The 19739-nt window shown below is 37.7% G+C and overlaps 1 protein-coding gene across 2 annotated transcripts in view; it reads right to left on the reverse strand.

Annotated features, from left to right (window-relative positions):
• Nucleotides 1-19739, reverse strand: part of UIMC1 (ubiquitin interaction motif containing 1) — a 113335-nt gene that overhangs the window by 54601 nt on the left and 38995 nt on the right. The window contains exons 4-6 of one of the 2 annotated variants that reach the window (XM_037501275.2): nt 5439-5563; nt 4646-4751; nt 3598-4334 (exon numbers count right to left, since the gene is read on the reverse strand). In XM_037501275.2, coding sequence (XP_037357172.1) covers nt 3598-4334; nt 4646-4751; nt 5439-5563 — 968 coding nt within the window. The remainder of the gene's footprint in view (nt 1-3597; nt 4335-4645; nt 4752-5438; nt 5564-19739) is intronic. The other variant, XM_037501276.2, reaches the window with a different exon arrangement.

The raw sequence follows: 19739 nt of genomic DNA on the forward strand, positions 1-19739 counted from the left end.
AGAATATAACAGTAAGATGCAGAAGAATTACAGGTGATTTTCTAGACATAGTTAACCTCCAGACTTGGTTACCTTTGTATTTTAGAATTTATGATTCATTCTGTATCTTTTGATAATGCCCACCTTTTAATTAAGTTAGCTTGATTTGGTTTGTTATAGCCAAATAGTACCAGTTAATACAATTTGGTGGCCTATTAATGAAGTCACAGAACTTTAATAATTTAATAAGGTCAAACACTAAGTTCTGACCACTTCCCAGACTATTTCAAAGGCACTGCTTTCATTATGGGTGCCTTGGTGGTGGGTGTGGTATGACGACACACATCTGAGGAGGTATGAGCCTACTCCTCTAAATCATATATAAAGAGACATGCTTTCAAACCTCAGATCTTGATACATATCTATGCTCTAGAACTCTGGCACCTGGGATTTTCAAGCTAATAATCTGAATTACAATAAATCATTAAATGTTCACTTTGTGGAGTTAATTTATACTTTTAAGGGAAATCTCTGAATTGCAAAGAATACACAAAACATTTATCATAAGCATACTAACTTTCCTTTAAAAAGAGGCCAGTCACAGACCTCCCTGGTGGCGCAAGGGGTTAAGATGCAACCTATGAGGCTATCCACAGCCACTGCAGCACAGGTTTGATCCCTGGCCAGGGAGATACACATATGGCACTGCAAACTCTCCTGACTTGCCCACTGCTCCCCTTAGCAGTGTATTTCAGTCAATCTACCTGATTATGGTGAATCCTCTCACACACACCCTCCCCCGCCTCTGGCCTGTTATCCGAGTTCCTGTATACATAAATAAATAAATTTAAAAAAAAAAAAAAAAAAAAGGCCAGTAACAAGGTGAACTGCTAAGCAAACTACTTTCTCTTCCTATATGGCAATTGTTCCAGAGTGTGGATAAAGGCTGCTAGGGAAGAATAATTCCCACAGGGGCCTCCCCGGTGGCACAGCGGTTGAGCACTGGGTTGCGAAGCTGCCCGCGGCCTCTGTGGCGCCAGTTCGATCCCCGGCTGCTCCCCGGCCAGCAGAGGAGGGTCCCACATGGTGCGCAGACCTCTCCTGCCGCCCGCTGCTCCCCTCAGCAGTGTACTTCGGTCCTTCTGCCTGCTCTGCTCCCCGCTCTGGCTCTGGTGAATTCTCTCACCCTCCAGCGCTTCTGACTGTACCCAGTGCATGTATAAACAAAACAAACAAACAAATAAATAAATAAATAAAAACATGCCTCTATTTAAAAAAAAAAAAAAAAAAAGAATGATTCCCACAGTTACCCTCAATGAATAGAGTTCTGGTCCCTTAAAGAGAACTACCATTTATTGTCTATAATCTCCTAAACATTATACTAGGCATTTTACATAATTCACATGAAATGCTATTATCATTTTATAGATATAAAAACTGAGATTCAGAGGGCCTCCCCGGTGGCGCAGCGGTTGAGCGCTGGGTTGCGAAGCTGCCTGCAGCCTCTGCAGCGCCGGTTTGATCCCCAGCTGCTCCCCGGCCACTGGAGGAGGGTCCCACATGGCGGGCAGACCTCTCCTGCCGCCCACTGCTCCCCTCAACAGTGTACTTTGGTCCTTCTGCCTGCTCTGCTCCCTGCTCTGGCTCTGATGAATTCTCTCACCCTCCCGTGCTTCTGACTGTACCCAGTGCTTGTTTAAATAAATAAAAATAAATCTTAAAAAAAACTGAGATTCAGAGAGGTTAAATGACTTGTCCAAAGGCACATAATTACTAAAACACAAAAGTCAAACTTCAAATTCCAAATTCATGTTCTCTACACCATGCTTTGAAATTTCTCTCAAGTAACCTTTCTTGAATCCTTAATATAAGACAAACAGGGTGACAGAACATGGTATCAGCAAAACAAAACCAAGAACAGAAATGCAAATAAAATACAAGCTAGTCCTAAAATAAAACTCTCTTTAGGGACCTCCCTGGTGGTACAAGGGGTTGAGTGCAGCGCTGTGAAACTGTTTGCAGCCTTTGCAGCGCGAGTTCAATCCCTGGCCAGGGAGCTACCCACATGGCGCAGCAGCTCTCTCCTGACTCGCCCGCTGTTCCCCTCAGCAGTGTATTTCAATCAATCTGCCTGTTCTGTTTCCCTCTCTGTCTCTGTTCTGTTTTCCTCTCACCTCCCACACCTCTGGCCTGTACCCCAGTTCTTGTAATCATAAATAAATAATTTTTTTTTAAATTTCCCTTTAGAAGTATAGTTTACCAAAAGATTTTAACTATGTAATTGCTTTTATAATATTCAGAGGAAAAGACAAAATAAGCTTTCATCTATAATATGTTTTAGATATATCAGAAAAAGAGGCAAACTAAATGTCCCCAACAAGACTGTTTTCAATAAATTATATAAAACCACCAATAAAAAAAACCACAGATGCAACATTATGGTAGCTAAAAAATAAACTGGTAAACTATCTGCACTTAATATCACAAAAGTTTCCCTTAACATACAAAAGGTACCTAACAAGCCACTAAGAAAAAGATAGTCAAAATGTAAAAATGCCCAGAAAATCTAAAATGACAAGGTAAATACAAACAGATCTCAACTATATACATAATAAAAAATACAAATTAAGATTACATTTTTTATCTCTCAGATTGGCTAAGATCAAGAAGTCCTGGTACTACTGTACCCATATGAACTGTGGTGAAGCTGGTACTCATGCACTGCAGTCAGAGTGTAAATGTACACCTCTATGGACCACAATATGTCAATAGCTAACAAGGTGCACGCAGCCAACAGTTAAATCTACAAGAAATTATCCTACAAATATCTCCCATTTGGATAAAACATTCTCTGCACTAGACACTACTACAGTAGTGCTTTTAACAGAAAATGTGAGAAACAACTTGAATCCAACAAAAGGGCCCTATATAAAATAAACTTATTCATATACATTGTATTAAAAAATTATTATTGTGCTGCTATGGGATGATCTCACAGAAATAGTAAATAAAAAAACAAAATAGAAAATAATATATAGAGTATGCTATTATTTGTGTAAAGATGAGGAAAGACTATGTACACCCATTTGCTTGTACTGCATAAAATATCTTGGAAGGATACCCTAGAAACCAGTACTAAAGGCTGACTCCAGAGCAGTTGGCTAGAGATGTGAATAAGAAACAAACTTACTTTGTTTCTATCTTTTTAAAATTTGAGCCAAGTGAACATTATTATTCAATACATTAACTTCTTAGGAAAAAAAAATTTTTAATGAAATATGGTACATCCCATATGGCAGGATAATGTTTTCAAGCATGTAAGATAAATTAAGTGGAGAAAAGAAACAATAACTTATACAGATGACTCTTCATTTTATTGAAAAATTTTAAAATATATATTTTTATATGTGTAGAAATGATTGTCTCAGTGCTGGAATTAAGGGTATTTTTTTCCTTCTTTACACTTTTTTAAGTGTATTATTTTCCTGATTTTCCAGAGTTAGCACATATTACTTTAAAAACCAGAGGAAAAGACCACAAAAACAACAAATAGCTAAAAATAATCCTTGTTTAATCTGTGAATAAATCATCCTTAATCACAGCATCACTGACCCTTACCTGACCATGACTGGTTGTTGGTTCTTCCTCCAACAAAAGTTTCTCTTTCAAGCTTTTAATTGGGCTTTCTTGGAAATCCTTGGTTTTTGAATGCCAGACAGATGCCCTAGACTCCTGCCTCTCCTTTTTGTCTTCATCTCCCATCTCTTCTGAGTTGCCTTCATTTTTTTCACTAGCCTGATCTTCTTGGCCACATTCACTCTGGATCAGAGAAGGAGGTCTAGGTAACACTGGTTCCCCAAACCCTTTTTTTTTTAAGAGCTGCCTCTGGGCCATTTTCAGACTCTTTTGGTAAACCTCCAACTGACAGAGAATGACCTTGGTATACTGGTTAGGATCTACTCCAGAAGGGCAGAATGGAATACCCCAGAAGTAGTGCACAGTGCCACCAATGTCCTGGAGACTCTTGGAATCTGCTGAGGTAGGCAGACAATGCCTACCTGTGTCCCCCCTACCATGGGTAGCTTTGTGCAAAGCACAACCCCTCCCAGTACTTTCCTGTGGCTTCCCACACTGTGTGTGCTCAGCCCAGTGGCCAATACATCTGTCAAAACATTTAACGTTCTCATTCTCAAACACTGGCTGGCTTGACTGGTCCCAGCTTCCTGAGCTGCCAGAGACCGGCTCCTCTTCAGTGTTTTCAGTGTGGTCCCAAGGCTCCTCTCTTTCCTCAGCCTCGTTTCCCTGACTGATATGTGAGCCTTTAAACAGTGATGGAGGTACCGGCTGCCATATGCCTGTAAGTATTTGAGAAAAAGTAAGGCTAAGGACAAACTTTTTTATTAAAAGGGCTTGGTAAGTTATCACTTACCAAGAATTACATAATGTGGGTAAAAAAGGCTCTTCTTTGGGTTTAACCATATATTGTTTTTCCCTTGGAGATAAATATATGCTGCATTTTAGTAAGATCTCAACTACTTTCTGATTTAACCTCTTTAACACCACACCAAAGGGATTTGGGACTTTTCTATACATCTACTCTCAGCATGAGATCCCTGTGATAAGGTTCTACTTGATGAGTGGAAGGAGTCAGAACAGGGAGACATGCCTTCAGTGGTCCCAGAGTCTGCGGTCTTCTCTTGGTGGAACTGTGAAGATGGTCCAGTGGCCAGAAGTCGAGATCTGGTAGCTGAAGCATCTGAAAGCCGGCAACTCTGAAACAAGTGATTCCACACCAGACCATGTTTATTATTCAAATAGCTACACAGGAAGGTCAGAAAGGGGAGGTGGGGGTCATGTCCCTAAGAGATTCTCCTCTCCAAAGCGTAGATGCTCAATTCAAATGAATTCCACAAAGTGTACTGAATGCCTTCTACGTGCAAAGTGCTGCATTAGATCACTATATTAAAAGGAAGGCTCAGGACCTGCCAGTGGCAAATCTTCTTCACATTTAAAGTAATTTCAATTATACATATTTGAGTCACAATTTAACATTATTTGAAAATTTTTTAAACTGCCCATTTTTTCACTCCATAACCCACCCTGGTTCACATTCTGCTCTACCCAAAAAACAGTAGAGGTAAGCACATTATCATTTTGATTTCCTGCCATTTGGTACCGTTTTTCAGATGCTGCCAACTACTATATTTCATTCTTTTAAGTCAAAGACTTTAAAATCTGCAGAGTGGAAAAAAACTCTCTCATATAGAATTAACAAAACATTTCAAATTGAGCACACCAACAAATCAACATGGACGTTAAAAATTGTTAGGGGAAATATATGTTAGTTGAATATGTTATGAACTACCATAGCTAGCTCCTAATGCAACCATTAACACTGCAGAAGTGAAAGAATATTGCTGATCAATCCTCACAAAACTTTTTCAACATTGCATATTTACATTCAAGCTTTCTGCAATGGCTTTCCTCAAAAGCTTCTCCTCTTCCTCTTCTTGGCTATTCACTTCCCTGGCTTCCTGCTCACTCATTTTGAGAGCCAGAGCAAACTGTTCTTCTTCTGTCATCTCTGTAAGAGAACAGGGGAAAGAAAAGGGGAGGGATACGACAAACATTGAATAAGCATGGAGGCAAAAACAGAATTAGTAAACTTTTCAATTGAAGACACTACAGACAACTGTGTACAATTCTGTAACCTTATAAATGAGGGAAGTCCCCCAAAAGTAAGGTCTGTTGGTCAAAATTCTTAGTAGTGCTTACAGCAAGAATCCTGGGTTAATTAGACTGTAAGCTGTCATGAAGTTAGAGTTCTTGACTATTTTGTTCACTCTGTATCTCTAAGCACATAAAAGAGTTTTTTGGCATGTGGTAGATACTGCTAAATGAATAAAAAGAGGAACTGATTCCCACTCCAAGACTTTTTGCTATATATCATAAGACTGCTTTATGTTCAAAATTCAACAAGAATTTTATGCTTCATGATTCTCTGATTTAGCCAGTGAAAAAGAACATTCCCTAGTTACCAAAGTGTGGTCCCCAAATACCATTTCCACTAATAGTAAGTGGGGTGTTTTTGAGAAATGGTTGATACCAAGTCTGACACATAACACATAAAAGATGAGCTGGCATATCTGTCATATCTGTAAAGAAAAAAAAAAATCTCACATACCAAAAGGATCATATCAAAAGTTAAGAGCTGGGCCTCCCCGGTGGCACAGCGGGTGAGTGCTGGGTTGCGAAGCTGCCCGCAGCCTCTGCAGCGCCAGTTCAATCCCTGGCTGCTCCCCGGCCACTGGAGGAGTGTCCTGCATGGCGCACAGACCTCTCCTGCCGCCCGCTGCTCCCCTCAGCAGTGTGCTTTGGTCCTTCTGCCTGCTCTGCTCCCCGCTCTGGCTCTGGTGAATTCTCTCACCCTCCCGCGCTTCTGACTGTACCCAGTGCTTGTATAAGTAAATAAATAAATAAATCTTAAAAAAAAAAAAAAAAAGTTAAGAGCTAACTTTAAAAGATTCTCACTAACCAAAAATGAAACCACTGGAACATCAGTAAGGATAATGAATGCAGTGAGTTAAAACAAACCAAAAGCGGGGCCTCCCTGGTGTCACAGGGGTTAAAGTCTCAGCACTGTCAAGCTATCTCCAACCACCTTGTCCAGAGTTCACTCCCTGGCCAGGGAGCTAACCCACAGGGCACAGCAGACCTCTCCTATCTCTCCCAATGTTCCCCTCAGCAGTGTATTTCAGTAGATCTGCCTTTTCTGCTCCCCACTTTGTCTCTGGTGAATCCTCTCGACCCCTGCACCTCTGGCCTACACCCCAGTTCCTGTTTGCATAAATAAATCTTTAAAAAAATCAAGTGTTAAATCTCTGAGTTCATAGTGCTACTTAAACACACACAACTAAACTGATCATTGTTAAAGAATATTAGTGAATCAATTATTTTGAAAACTGGTAAAATAAAGAATAAAGAATCAAGCTTTTGTCCTATTCTTCCAATACAAGCTGTACTATAAGATAATCAAATTAATAAACAGAAGTTTCTCTTTAAAAATTATTTTAAAAACTCCAGATAATAAATGTAAAAAAAATGATAAACGATCATTAGGACACTAGAAGAATAAGACTTGCTTACTATGAATGAAGAATTGAAATGGGCTAGAAAAGTATATGGTGAGGCAAATTTACACTCTCTGAAGCTTCACTGACTTCTGGAGAAACCATATATAATTACTGTATTTCCACAGGAAGGTCCTGATTTCTAGTCATGTAAATAATGGACACACACTGTTTTCCACATTTATTTTCATGTCTTTGATTTTAGAGTGATATATGAGTCTTTAACTGACTACCTTTATATTTATTATACTTTAACTACTCATTGGGTTTTAATGACCCAATAAGTTGAAGCAACTTGCAAACCGTGCAGTTATTTCTGTCTTGACAACTTAAAACAGTGAAGTAATATTAATGTATTAGGTATATTTGTGCCATTGTAGGCTATACTATAATTCTTTAATATGTGAAATCTAAATGGTATCTTTGACTTTATGATAGCTGAGCATGTGATACATGTATTCTAAAGTTTTTAGATTATAATGTTCAGATAGGTGAATACTGAGTTTCTTTTAAGGCAGAGTGCTTGCCTATTTTGTTCATTATTGTATCTGTGTTTCTTTCAAGAATAAGATGATATAAGAAAGAGTCTCTTAGGGCCTCCCCTGGTGGCACAGGCGATTGAGCGCAGCCGTGTGAAGCTGTCCTCCACCTCTGCAGTGCCAGTTCGATCCTGGCCAGCCAGCAGAATCCCACATGGTGCTGCAGACCTCTCCTACCCCACCCCGCTGCTCCCCTCAGCAGTGTATTTCAGTCAGTCCGCCTGTTCTGTTCCCCACTCTGTCTCTGGTGAATCCTCTCACCGTCCTGCACATCTGGCCTGTACCCCAGTTCTTGTATGCACGAATAAATAAATCTTTAAAAAAAATTTAAAAAAAAAAGTCTCCTAGAGGAATCTCTTAAGATAATTTGTTTTAATATTCTTTTATTTCAAAAGACAAGAGTATTTTTGGAGAAACAAAGTTTCATATGGGGCCTCCCTGGTGGCGCAGGGGGTTGAGTGCAGCACTGTGAACCTGTCTGCAGCCTCTACAGTGCCGGTTCGATCCCCACCGACCTCGGAGCAACTCAATGGCTAGCAGACCTTTCCTGTCTCGCCCGCTGCTTCCCTCAGCAGTGTATTTCATCAATCTGCCTGTTCTGTTCCGGGCTCTGTCTCTGGTGAATCCTCTCACCCTCCCGCACATCTGGCCTGTACCCCGGTTCCTGTATAAATAAAATTTAAAAAAAAAAACTTAAAAAAAAAGTTTCATATGAATGTTACCATGTTGGAAGATTGTTTTTATTTAAAACCTTTTAGGTTTACAACATACTATTTGTCAAGTTTAGAAGAACTCCTTTTTCCATTTCAGATCAGGGCTTCTACAAATAAATACTTTCAAGAAGCAGGAATGGCATTGCTTAAAAAGCTGATGGCGGGGCCTCCCTGGTGGCACAAGAGGTTAAGACACAGCACTATAAAGCTATCTGCAGCCACTGCAGCACGAGTTTGATCCCAGGCCGGGGAGGTGACCCACATGGTGCAGCAGACCTCTCCTGACTCACCCGCTGCTCCCCTCAGCAGTGTATTTCAGTCAATTTGCCTGTTCTGTTCCCACTTTTGTAATTCAGAATATACAGGTTATTTGCAAGTGTTTAGTTTATTGTATTAAATTATTATTGCACTTAGCTTAAAAAGAGAGAAACATTGTAATACTGGAAGTCCTAGCCAGAGCAATAAGACACGAGAAAGACACACATGGAATCCAAATAGGCAAAGAAGAAGTCAAACTATCACTATTCGCAGATGATATGATAATATACATAAAGAATTCCAAAAACTCCACAGAAAAACTAATTAAACTGGGCCTCCCCGGTAGTGCAGTGGTTGAGCGCTGGGTTGAGCACTGGCTTGCGAAGCTGCCCACAGCCTCTGCAGCACCGGTTCGATCCCCGGACACCGGGTGAGGTCCCACATGGTGCGCAGACCCCACCTGCTGCCCACTGCTCCCCTCAGCAGTGTATTTCGTCACTCTGCCTATTCTGTTCCCCGCTCTGGCTCTGGTGAATACTCTCACCCTCCCGCACAGCACGAGTTCTGCAAGACTGTACCCAGTGCTTGTATAAATAAATAAATAAATCTTTAAAAAAACAAAACCAATTAAACTAATCAATCAGTTTAGTTTTGTAAAGTGGCAGGATACAAAATCAACACACAAAAATCAGTAGCCTTCCTATACACAAACAATAAATCTGAAGAAGAAGAAATCAAAAAAAATCATCTCTTTTATTATTGAAACCAAAAAAATCAAATACTTGGGAATAAACCAAACAAAAGAGGTAAAGAACCTAAACAAAGAAAACTATAAAACACTGTTAAAAGAAATAGAAGACACAAAGGCATGGAAAGACATCCCCTGCTCATGGATTGGAAGAATTAACATTATCAAAATGGCCATCCTACCAAAAGCAATTTACAGATTCAATGCCATTCCAATAAAATTTCAATGACATTCTTCAAAGAAATAGAACAAATATTGATGAAATTCTTATGAAGCCACCAAAAGCCCCAAATAGCCAAAGCTCTCCTGGAAAAAATAAAAAAGGAAATAGAGGCATCACACTCCCAGATTTCAAACTATATTACAAAGCCATAATAATCAAAACTGCATAGTACTGGAACAAGAACAGACATACGGACCAATGGAACCAAACAGAAAATCCAAAAATAAATCCACACATTTACAGTCAACTAATCTTTGACAAAGGAGCAAAGAATATGCACTGGAGCAAAGAAATTTTGTTCAATAAATGATGTTGGGAAAACTGGGTCGCTACATGCAAAAGAATGAAGCTTGATAATACCTCACGACATGCACAAAAACCAACTCAAAATGGACTAAAGAACTAGACATAAGACCTAAAACCATAAAATACATAGAAGGAAATATAGGCAAAACACTACATGACATGCACCTCAAAAACATCTTTAAAGACACATCACCCAAAGCAGTGATAGTGAAGACAAAGATTGTGGAACCAAGCTTAGCCGAGGTTTCGCCATTTTGTATATCCTCCACCTTGCTATGTTAGTCCTTGTCCAGCCGCATTCCGGAGATAGTTTCAGCAGTCACAACCCTCACTCCACTTGGTGACGAAAAAGCAGACCACCCCAGCCACCAATGAGGGCAGTCCTATCCATAAATGGGACAGCATCTCTAACCGTGCAATCAGTTTGAAACTGTAACCGCGCGCCAAAATGCCTTTGTAGTAGCCAATGAGTAATTGCCAGCTTCTTTCAAAGTTCGCGCCACTCGCGACCCTATAAGATACCCCTGCTTCCTCTGTTCGGGGCTCTCGACCTCTGCCGTTGTATCAGTGCGTGTCAAGGGCCCGGTCTCGAGCCCGTAATAAACTCCCTTTTGCATTTGCATCAGCTGTCTTTGGATTCTTGGAGGCTATGCTTGCCGAGTCTGCTGATCTTGGGGACAACAAAGATAAACAGCTGGGACTACATCAAATTAAAGAGCTTCTGTACCACAAAAGAGACAATAACCAAAACAAAAAGAAACCCCACCGACTGGGAAAAAATTTTTGCACACAACACTAATGATAAAGGACTGATCACAAAAGTCTACAAAGAGCTGATGAGACTCAACAAAAACAAAAGAAAATAATCCAGTCAAAAAATGGGCAGCAGAGCTAAAAAGAAACTTCTCCAAAGAGGAAATGCAAATAGCCAACAGGCATATGAAAAAAGGTTCAACATCACTGTAATCAGGGAAATGCAAATCAAAACTACCATGAGATACCATCTTACACCAGTGAGAATGGCACATATTAAAAAAACTAGCAACAGCAAATGTTGGCAAGTATGTAGAGAAAAATGAACTCTCCTGCACTGCTGGTGAGAGTGCAAACTGGTCCAACCGCTATGGAAAGCTGTGTGGAGATTCCTCAACCTACTAAAGATAGAGCTTCCATACGATCCAGCAATTCCACTCCTAGGTATTTACACAAAGGACACAGAATCATTAATTCAAAAGGGCACCTGCACCCCTATGTTTATAGCAGCACTATTTACAATAGGTAAGCTATGGAAACAACCCATATGCCCCAAAATAGATGACTGGATCAAGAAGATGTGGTATATATACACAATGGAATATTATTAGCAATCAAAAAAGATAAGCTCATGCAATTTGCAGCAATATGGATGGAGCTGGAAGGGATCATGCTCAGCGAAATAAGCCAAAAAGAAAAAGAAAAATATCAGATGGTCTCACTCATCCCAGGAATTTAGAAAACCTAAATAAGGAACCAGGAAAAAGACTAATTATATTAAAGAAAAAAATCAAAATCAACAAGCAACTATAAACCAGAGACACACTACAGGGGTGAGGGGAAGGAGGAGAAGAGGGATTAGGGTCAAAATAAGTGAGGTGGGAATTGTATGGGGAATATAACCAAGATGAAAATGCATACATTGTGCAAAAATGAAAAATTATGTAAGAATTATATAAAATTTAAAAAAACTAAAAAATAAAAGAGGGAAAAATTGCACTTAAAGGATTACTGAATATTACTTTTTGTGAAACTGAACATTCTGTGTGCCACTTACAAACATAAATAAGTATCCAGGAAAACTTTACTTTTTTTTTTCCTTGAAATTTTTTTTAAGTATTTATTTATTTATTTATACAAGCACTGGGTACAGTCAGAAAGGTGGGAGGGTGAGAGAATTCACCAGAGCCAGAGCAGGGAGCAGAACAGGCAGATGGACAAAGTATACTGCTGAGGGGAGTAGCGGGTGGCAGAAGAGGTCTGCGTGCCATGTGGGACATTCACCCGGCGGCCGGGGATTGAACCGGCGCTGCACAGGCTGCGGGCAGCTTCACAACCCAGCGCTCAACCACTGCGCCACTGGGGAGGCCCGGAAAACTTTACTTTTTAACTTAAGGTACAAAGAATAAAGTATGCAACAAATTAATACTTGAATTTGACTGTGATTTAATTACTGGTAATATTCCACCCCCAATTACTGGTAATATATGTTTAGCTGCTTAGTCTCAAAAAAAAAAAAAAAAACTTTTCCTATATTGAAAAAAAAAAAAAAAACACGAGGGCCTCCCCTGGTGGCACAGCAGTTGAGCACTGGGCAGCAAAGCTGCCTGCAGCCTCTGCAGTGCCGGTTCAATCCCCGGCCATGGGCGAGGGTCCCACATGGCTCGCAGACCTCTCCTGCCTCGCCCCCTGCTCCCCTCAGCAGTGTACTTCAGTCTTTCTGCCTGCTCTGCTCCCTGCTCTGGCTTTGGTGAGTTCTCTCACCCTCCGGCGCTTCTGACTATACCCAGTGCTTGTATAAATAAATAAATAATTTTTTTTTTAAAAAACACGAACAAATGGTCTCACTCATAGCAGGAATCTAGAAAACTTAAATAAGGGACCAGGAAAATGAATAACTGTAAGAAAGTGAAAATCAAAATCAACAAAAAACTATGAACCAGAGACACTTTTTGGGGGGTGGGGGGCAGGAGGGGAGGGACTGGGGTCAGAATGGGGGGGTTGAAATTGTATGGGGAATATAAAAATAAAATTTATTATTAATTTTAAAAAATTAGAAAAAATAAATAAATAAAATCTTTTTTAAAAATAAATAAATAAATAACACGAACAAAAATTGAAATTTATCAAAAGTTTAAAATTTTCTTTGGAACATGCTGTTAAGAAAGTTAAAAAATTAAAAGGTAAGTCACAAATGGGGAAACACACCGCCAATACAAATAATCTGCAGAGGACATGTATTCAGTATTTATAAAGAATGCCTACAATTCAATAATAAGAAAACAAGTGATCTAATATTTAAGCTAATTAGCAAGAGATCTGAACAGATACTTCACAAAAGAAATTATGAGAACCACCAATATGCACATGAAAAGATAATTAGTCATTACAAAAATATAAGTTAAAACATACAACTAGAATTGCTAAAATTAGAAAGACTGACATCCCAATGAAGTCATTAAGTCATCAAGAAAGGCTGATTATATCCTCTATGTTCAATGTAAGAGGACCAAAAACCATGTAATGCAAAAGAGGTAATTCTGAGTTCTTTGTAATACTCTGCTTTTTAAAATACTCCATTTCCCAGAGGTTCTGAAGAGATGAAGCTTTGCTTTATTAACTGAAGTATTCTCCAGACTCTACTCTCTTGTCCCATAGTTGAAACAAGAACTTTAATGAGTAACACAGTGTGGTTCTATTTTCTAGTATCTAGGAAGAAGACACCAGGGCCAGACTGCCAGGGTTTAAATCTTCATTTTGCCTCTTGGTTGTGCCTTACTTATCCTCTGTAACTGGATACTGGTGTTGGTCTGTTAACATCTCCCTCCCCCATTTACTTTGCTTCTTTTAATCTTTGGACACATACATACAGCAAATGTACTCTTGACTTTAGGAAATCTCATGAAAATACCATGTTTTTTAAATACTTGTTTCAGTTCACACCTACATAGTTCACAAAATATTTAAGGCTGCTATGAAGATTAAATAATTTAATACATGTGAAACAGTATAGATCTTGGCAGACAAGTGCCTAACAACTGTTAATTACTACTACCAATAATCAATAATCCAATTATTTGTTGTTATCGTGCATTATTTAAGGAAATTCAAAACTTTGCAATACAAAGTATTATCTTTCTAACACAGCCATTTTATGTACATTTTACAGATAGCAATAAAGCGACATAACTGGACAAAACCACCATAACACATAATTAATGGGTAAAAGGACATTTTTATTCACTAGTATTCACTAGTTATTGTCCCATTTTTACATAACATGATCTAAGACTCAAACTCAGGATCACTATTGACTAGAACACATTTTACCTGACCTTTCTATTATATAAGAACGCAACCATTAGAAAAAATGGAAAAACAAACTGAATCCCACCTGAGAACATTAAGGAAAAATGTCAAGTGTCAACCTTAGAAGCTCCAACTGAACTGCTTCAGCTTATCAGATTATTCTGCTGAGCTAAACAGAGTAGTAACACAACTTGTGTGAGACTGATTACACTGATCATAATTTATGATGATTAATGTCCCCCAACACTCAGGTTGGCCTCACACTGAGATGTGAAAACAGGCTGTTAACAATCCAGAACACAAAATTCAATAGTATACATCGGAGAATCTATATAATTTGTGGGTATATAAAATGTTTGAAAGAACATTTCATACAACAAAAAAAATAAACAAGGTAAATTATTTTCCTGCCCAAATCTCTTCCTTAGAACTTTCTTCTCATACAATTCTGCAATTGTGATAAAGTTGATTTATCTACATATAGCAGTTACAGTGTAAATTTATAAAACACTTTTGAAAGCATGAACATACTATGTCATAACTCTTATGGATAGGTGTACCTTCTCAAACAGTGTGATATCACTTCTGAGAATTTATCACAGGCAATCACCAAAAAGAAAAGTGCCATAAACAAAAAGATGTGAATACTAGCACTGACTTAAATACCTAAAATCAGGCAATGGTTTAAGTTAATTGTATCAAGTTAACTGAAGAGACTCAAAAGTTGGTATCGAAATGCTAAACATGAAGGCATGTAAAGTATTACCGTATATGAAAATGACACAATCAACTCCTGGTTCTATATTTAAGGAGCTTGGAAGTTGTTATTTGTCCTAACAAATAAAAAGATGGCTAGACAAAAAAATCAATACAGCTTTTCATGGATCCATTAAGAAATGGAAAGCATAGGGAAAAATGTTCCTGGATGAAGAGACAAGGAGGGAATACAGGTACTCACTAAACATAGAGACATAAACATTAAAAGTAAATAGATTTTAAAAATACACCACAGTAACACTAACTAAAAGAAAGACTAGCATATTAATTTCAAATAGAGCATACTTCAAAGCAAGGAAAGGTATCAAGAATAAAGAGCACTACCATGTGATAAAGAGGTCAATCTTTCAAGAAGACATAACAATTCTCAACATGTATGTGCCTAACAACAGAGTCACTGCATGAGGCAAAAACTAGAGAAACTGAAAGGAGAAATAGATGAATCTACTAAAGTTGAGAATTTCAAAGTTAAAAACTTCAAAGTTGAAAACTTTGATGCCTCTATCAGAAATGGACATCCAGCAAGAGAAGAAATTCAGTAAGGATATGGGTGTTGTTAAACTAAACACCACCACCTATCAACTGCTTATAATGGACCTTCAACCAGTAACAACAGAACATACATTCTCAAGCTCACACAGAATATTCACCAAGACAAACCACATTTTCAGTATAAAACACAACAAATTTCAAACAAAAGAAATGTCTGAGGCCTCCCTGGTGGCACAAGGGTTTAAGATGCAACCTCTGAAGCAATCCGCAGCCACTGCAGCATAAGTTCAATCCCCGGAAAGGGAAGTAACCCACATGGCGCAACAGATCTCTCCTGATTCACCTGCTCCCCTCAGCAGTGTATTTCAGTCAGTCTGCCTGTTCTCTTCCCCACTCTGTCCCTGGTGAATCCTCTCATCCCCCACACCTCTGGCCTGTACCCCAGTTCTTATATGCATAAATAAATAAATCTTAAAAAATAAAGAAAAGAATGTCTGCACCCCTATTACAATGGAATTAAACTAGAAATTAATAACAGAAAGATAACTAGAAAATCCCAAATATATGGAGATTAAATAGCACACTTCTAAATAAATGGATCAAAGATGAAATCTCAAGGGAAATATAAGACTATTTTGAGCTAAATTAAACAAAAAAACAACTAATCAAAATGTGTGAAATGCAATGAAAACAATGCTTACAAGGGCATTTATAGCATTGAGTGAGTGAGTGAGCGTGTGTATGTGAGCGTGTGAGTGTGTGTGTGTGTGTGTGTGTGTGTGTAAAAAATCTAAAATCAATTATCTAAGTTCCCACTTTAGGAAAACTGTAAACAACTGTGCCATAGATTTGATAACCTAGATGAAATAGACCAATTCCTTGAAAACATAACACACCAAAACTCATATAAGAAACAGACCACGTGAATAGGTCTGTATCTATTAAAGAAATAGAATCCATAATTAATAATCTTCCAAAACAGAAATCACCAGGCCTACATGTGTTCGCTGGTTAATTCCACCAAACATTTAAAGAATAAATTATACAAATTCTGTATATGCTCTGCAGGTAGAAGCAGAGGGAATATTTCCTAATTTATTCTATGCGCTACATTAATCCTAACATCAAAATGAGAAAAAGGCATTACAAGAAAACTACAGATCATTATCTCTCATGAACACAGATGTAAAAACACTCAACAAAATATTAGCAAATCAAATTTAGTAACATAAAAAAAATTATGTATCACAACCAAGAAGACTTACGCCATATATGTAATGCCAGTTGAACATTCAAAAATCAATTCGTACAATCTATCAGATCAACTCAACAAAAAAGAAAAAAACACATGATCATATCATGTAATGTAGAAAAAGGCATGGAATAAAATCAAATATACATTCATGATAAAAAAAAAACTCTCAATAAACTATAAATAGAGGGGAATTCTGTCAACTTGATAAAGAAAGCCTACCAAAAAAAAGTTATTATATTTAAAGGTGATGTTCCCTCTTACCACTCCTTTTCAACATCATATTGATTTGCTAACGCAGTAAAACTAAGAAAAGGAAATAAAAGGTATACAGATTGGGAAAGAAGAAATGAAACTTTGTTCATATATACTATAACTACCTATTTAGAAAATCCAAAAGAATCGGTAAAAAACTTCTGGTATTAATAAGCAATTATAGCAAGGTTCCAGGACACAAGATTAATATAGAAAAATCAATCAAGTTCCAATATACCAGCAATAAACAAGTGAAATTTGGAATTTAAAACTCAATACCGGACCTCCCTGGTGGTGCAAGGGGGTAGGTCTCAACACGATGAAGCTGTCCACAGTCACTGCTGCACAAGTTCCATCCCAGGCCAGGGACCTAACCTACCTACATGGCACAGCAGACCTCTCCTGTCTCGCCTGCTGTTGCCCTTAGCAGTGTATTTCAGTCAATCTGCCTGTTCTGTTCCCCACTCTTTCTCTGGTGAATCCTTTGACCCCCGCACCTCTGACCTGTACACCAGTTCTCTTATGTATAAATAAATAAATCTTTTTAAATAAATAAATAAAAGAAAACTCAATACCATATATATTAGCACCAGAAAAATAAAATGCTTATACTTTAGGTATAAATCTAACAAAGTAATGTGTAAGATCTACAAGAGGAAAACTAAAAAATTTTGATGAATGAAAAAGAATTTAAATGAAGAGATAATCCATGTTCATGGAAGGAAAGATTCAATATTGCTAGGTGGTCAGTTCTTCCCAATTTGAACTACTGAGTCAATAAAAATTCCAGCAAGTTACTTTATGTATATTAACAGACTTATTCTAAAGAGAAGGTGAAAGACCCAGAACAGCCAACACAATACCAATTCTTCATTTCTTCCAAAAAACAGAAGAAAAGGGAAATAATGCCCAACTATTCATCCTACTACCAAGCCCAATGACATCACAAGAAAACTATAAACTGGTATCTCTTATGAATACAGATGCAAAAATCTTCAAAATAATACTAACCAAATTCAACAACATATAAGAAATATACAAAAATATACAGCAAAAAAATAGAAAAACACTACAACTATGTGGAACTTATCCCAGAAATGCAAGGTTGGTTTAACCTATGAAAATCAATTAACTCACTGAATGTGGAACCCACATAACTATCTCAATAGATATAGAAAAAGCATTTGTCAAAATCTAGCACCCCTTCATGATAGAAACATTTGAAATGGTTAAAATGGTATATTTTATGTGTATTTTACCACAATAAAAAAGTAATGAGCAAAAGTGACATATCGCCAAAGAAAATATGTAAATGGCCAATAGCATGCAAAAAGCTGCTCATTATCATCAGCATTGGAAAAATGCAAATCAAAACCACAATGAGATACCACTTTACACCCTTTAGGATGGCCATAATAATGTTAAAAAAGGAAAATAACAAGTGTTGGCAAAGACGTGAAGGAATTAGAACCTTCATGCGCTGCTGGTAGAAATATAAAATAGTGCAGCCACTTTAGAAAACAATCTGGCAGTTTCACAAACAATTAAATATTGAGTTTACCATAGAGCTAAGGAATTCCATTCCTAGAAAAATACCCTAGAGAAATAAAAACATGCCCACACAAAAACTTGTATATGAATGTTCAAAGCAACTTTAGTCATAATAGCCAAAAAGTAGAAACAATCCAAATGCCCATCAAATGATGAATGGATAAACAAAATATGGTACCATCATGTAATGGAGTATTATTTGGCAATAAAGGAATGAAGTACTGATACATGCCAAAATATGGATGAGTTGAATCTGAAAATATTAAGCTAATTAAGTAAAAGTCACAAAAGTCAACATATTATAAAATTGCATTTATATGAAATGTCCAGAACATATAAATCTATAGAGATAAAAAGTAGGTTAGTAGTTGTCTAGAGTTGGACGGCATGCGGTAAGCTTTGGGTAACTGATTAAGTATATGTGATTTCTCTTTGGGCTGATGAAAATATTCTAGAATTACACCATGGTGATGGTTGCACAACACTACTAATACACTAAAAACCACTGTACACTTTAAATGGATGAAATATATGATATGTATGATACGTAAATTATACCTCAATAACAGGTACCATAAAAAGAATTATCTCCAAATGACAACCTCAGACAAAATGAGAGAACTGCCAAGAGACAATTTCTTTTAGTAGAAAGAACATGATACTGGCAGAAGTTAGGACAGAAATAAACAGCCTTTGAAAAGGCATAAATAAAGTATGGAGGGCCTCCCTGGTGGCGCAGTGGTTGAGCGCTGGGTTGCGAAGCTGCCCGCAGCCTCCGCAGTGCCAGTTCAATCTCCGGCTGCTCCCTGGCTACCGGAGGAGGGTCCCACATGGCGCGCAGACCTCTCCTGCCGCCCGCTGCTCCCCTCAGCAGTGTACTTCGGTCCTTCTGCCTGCTCTGCTCCCCGCTCTGGCTCTAGTGAATTCTCTCGCCCTCTCGCGCTTCTGACTGTACCCAGTGCTTGTATAAATAAATAAAATAAATCTTTAAAAATAAATAAATAAAGCAAAATATTATTAATATTTTGGGTTTATAACAAGCAAAAGTAAAGTGAACAGCAAAAATAACACAAAGGAGGGCATAAAGTAATTGGGAATATACTATTGAGGTCATTATACTAGATGTGAAGCAATATAAAATTATTTGAAGGTGACTGTGATTGTGTATTAAAAATGCAAGGGTAAACACTAAATATTTTTAAAAAGAGAAATTATTTGTAAGTCAATAAAAGAAACAAAATGGAATCATAAAATAATATTCAACAATACAAAAAAAGAACAGAAAAAGAAAAAGGAAACAAAGAACAGTAAAAAAAAAATAAAGCTTTCAAAATGGTCAGTTTTAATTCCAATCACATCAATGATTACACTAAATGTAAATGTAAAAGACAGAGGTTGTCAGACTGAATAAAAAAAGCATGACACAAGTAAATAAATAAGTAAAACCCATGTTG

The sequence above is a fragment of the Talpa occidentalis genome, unplaced genomic scaffold (genome assembly GCF_014898055.3).
Source record: "Talpa occidentalis isolate TD23 unplaced genomic scaffold, MPIMG_talOcc4v2.1 talOcc4.9, whole genome shotgun sequence".
NCBI classification, from domain to species: Eukaryota; Metazoa; Chordata; class Mammalia; order Eulipotyphla; family Talpidae; genus Talpa; species Talpa occidentalis.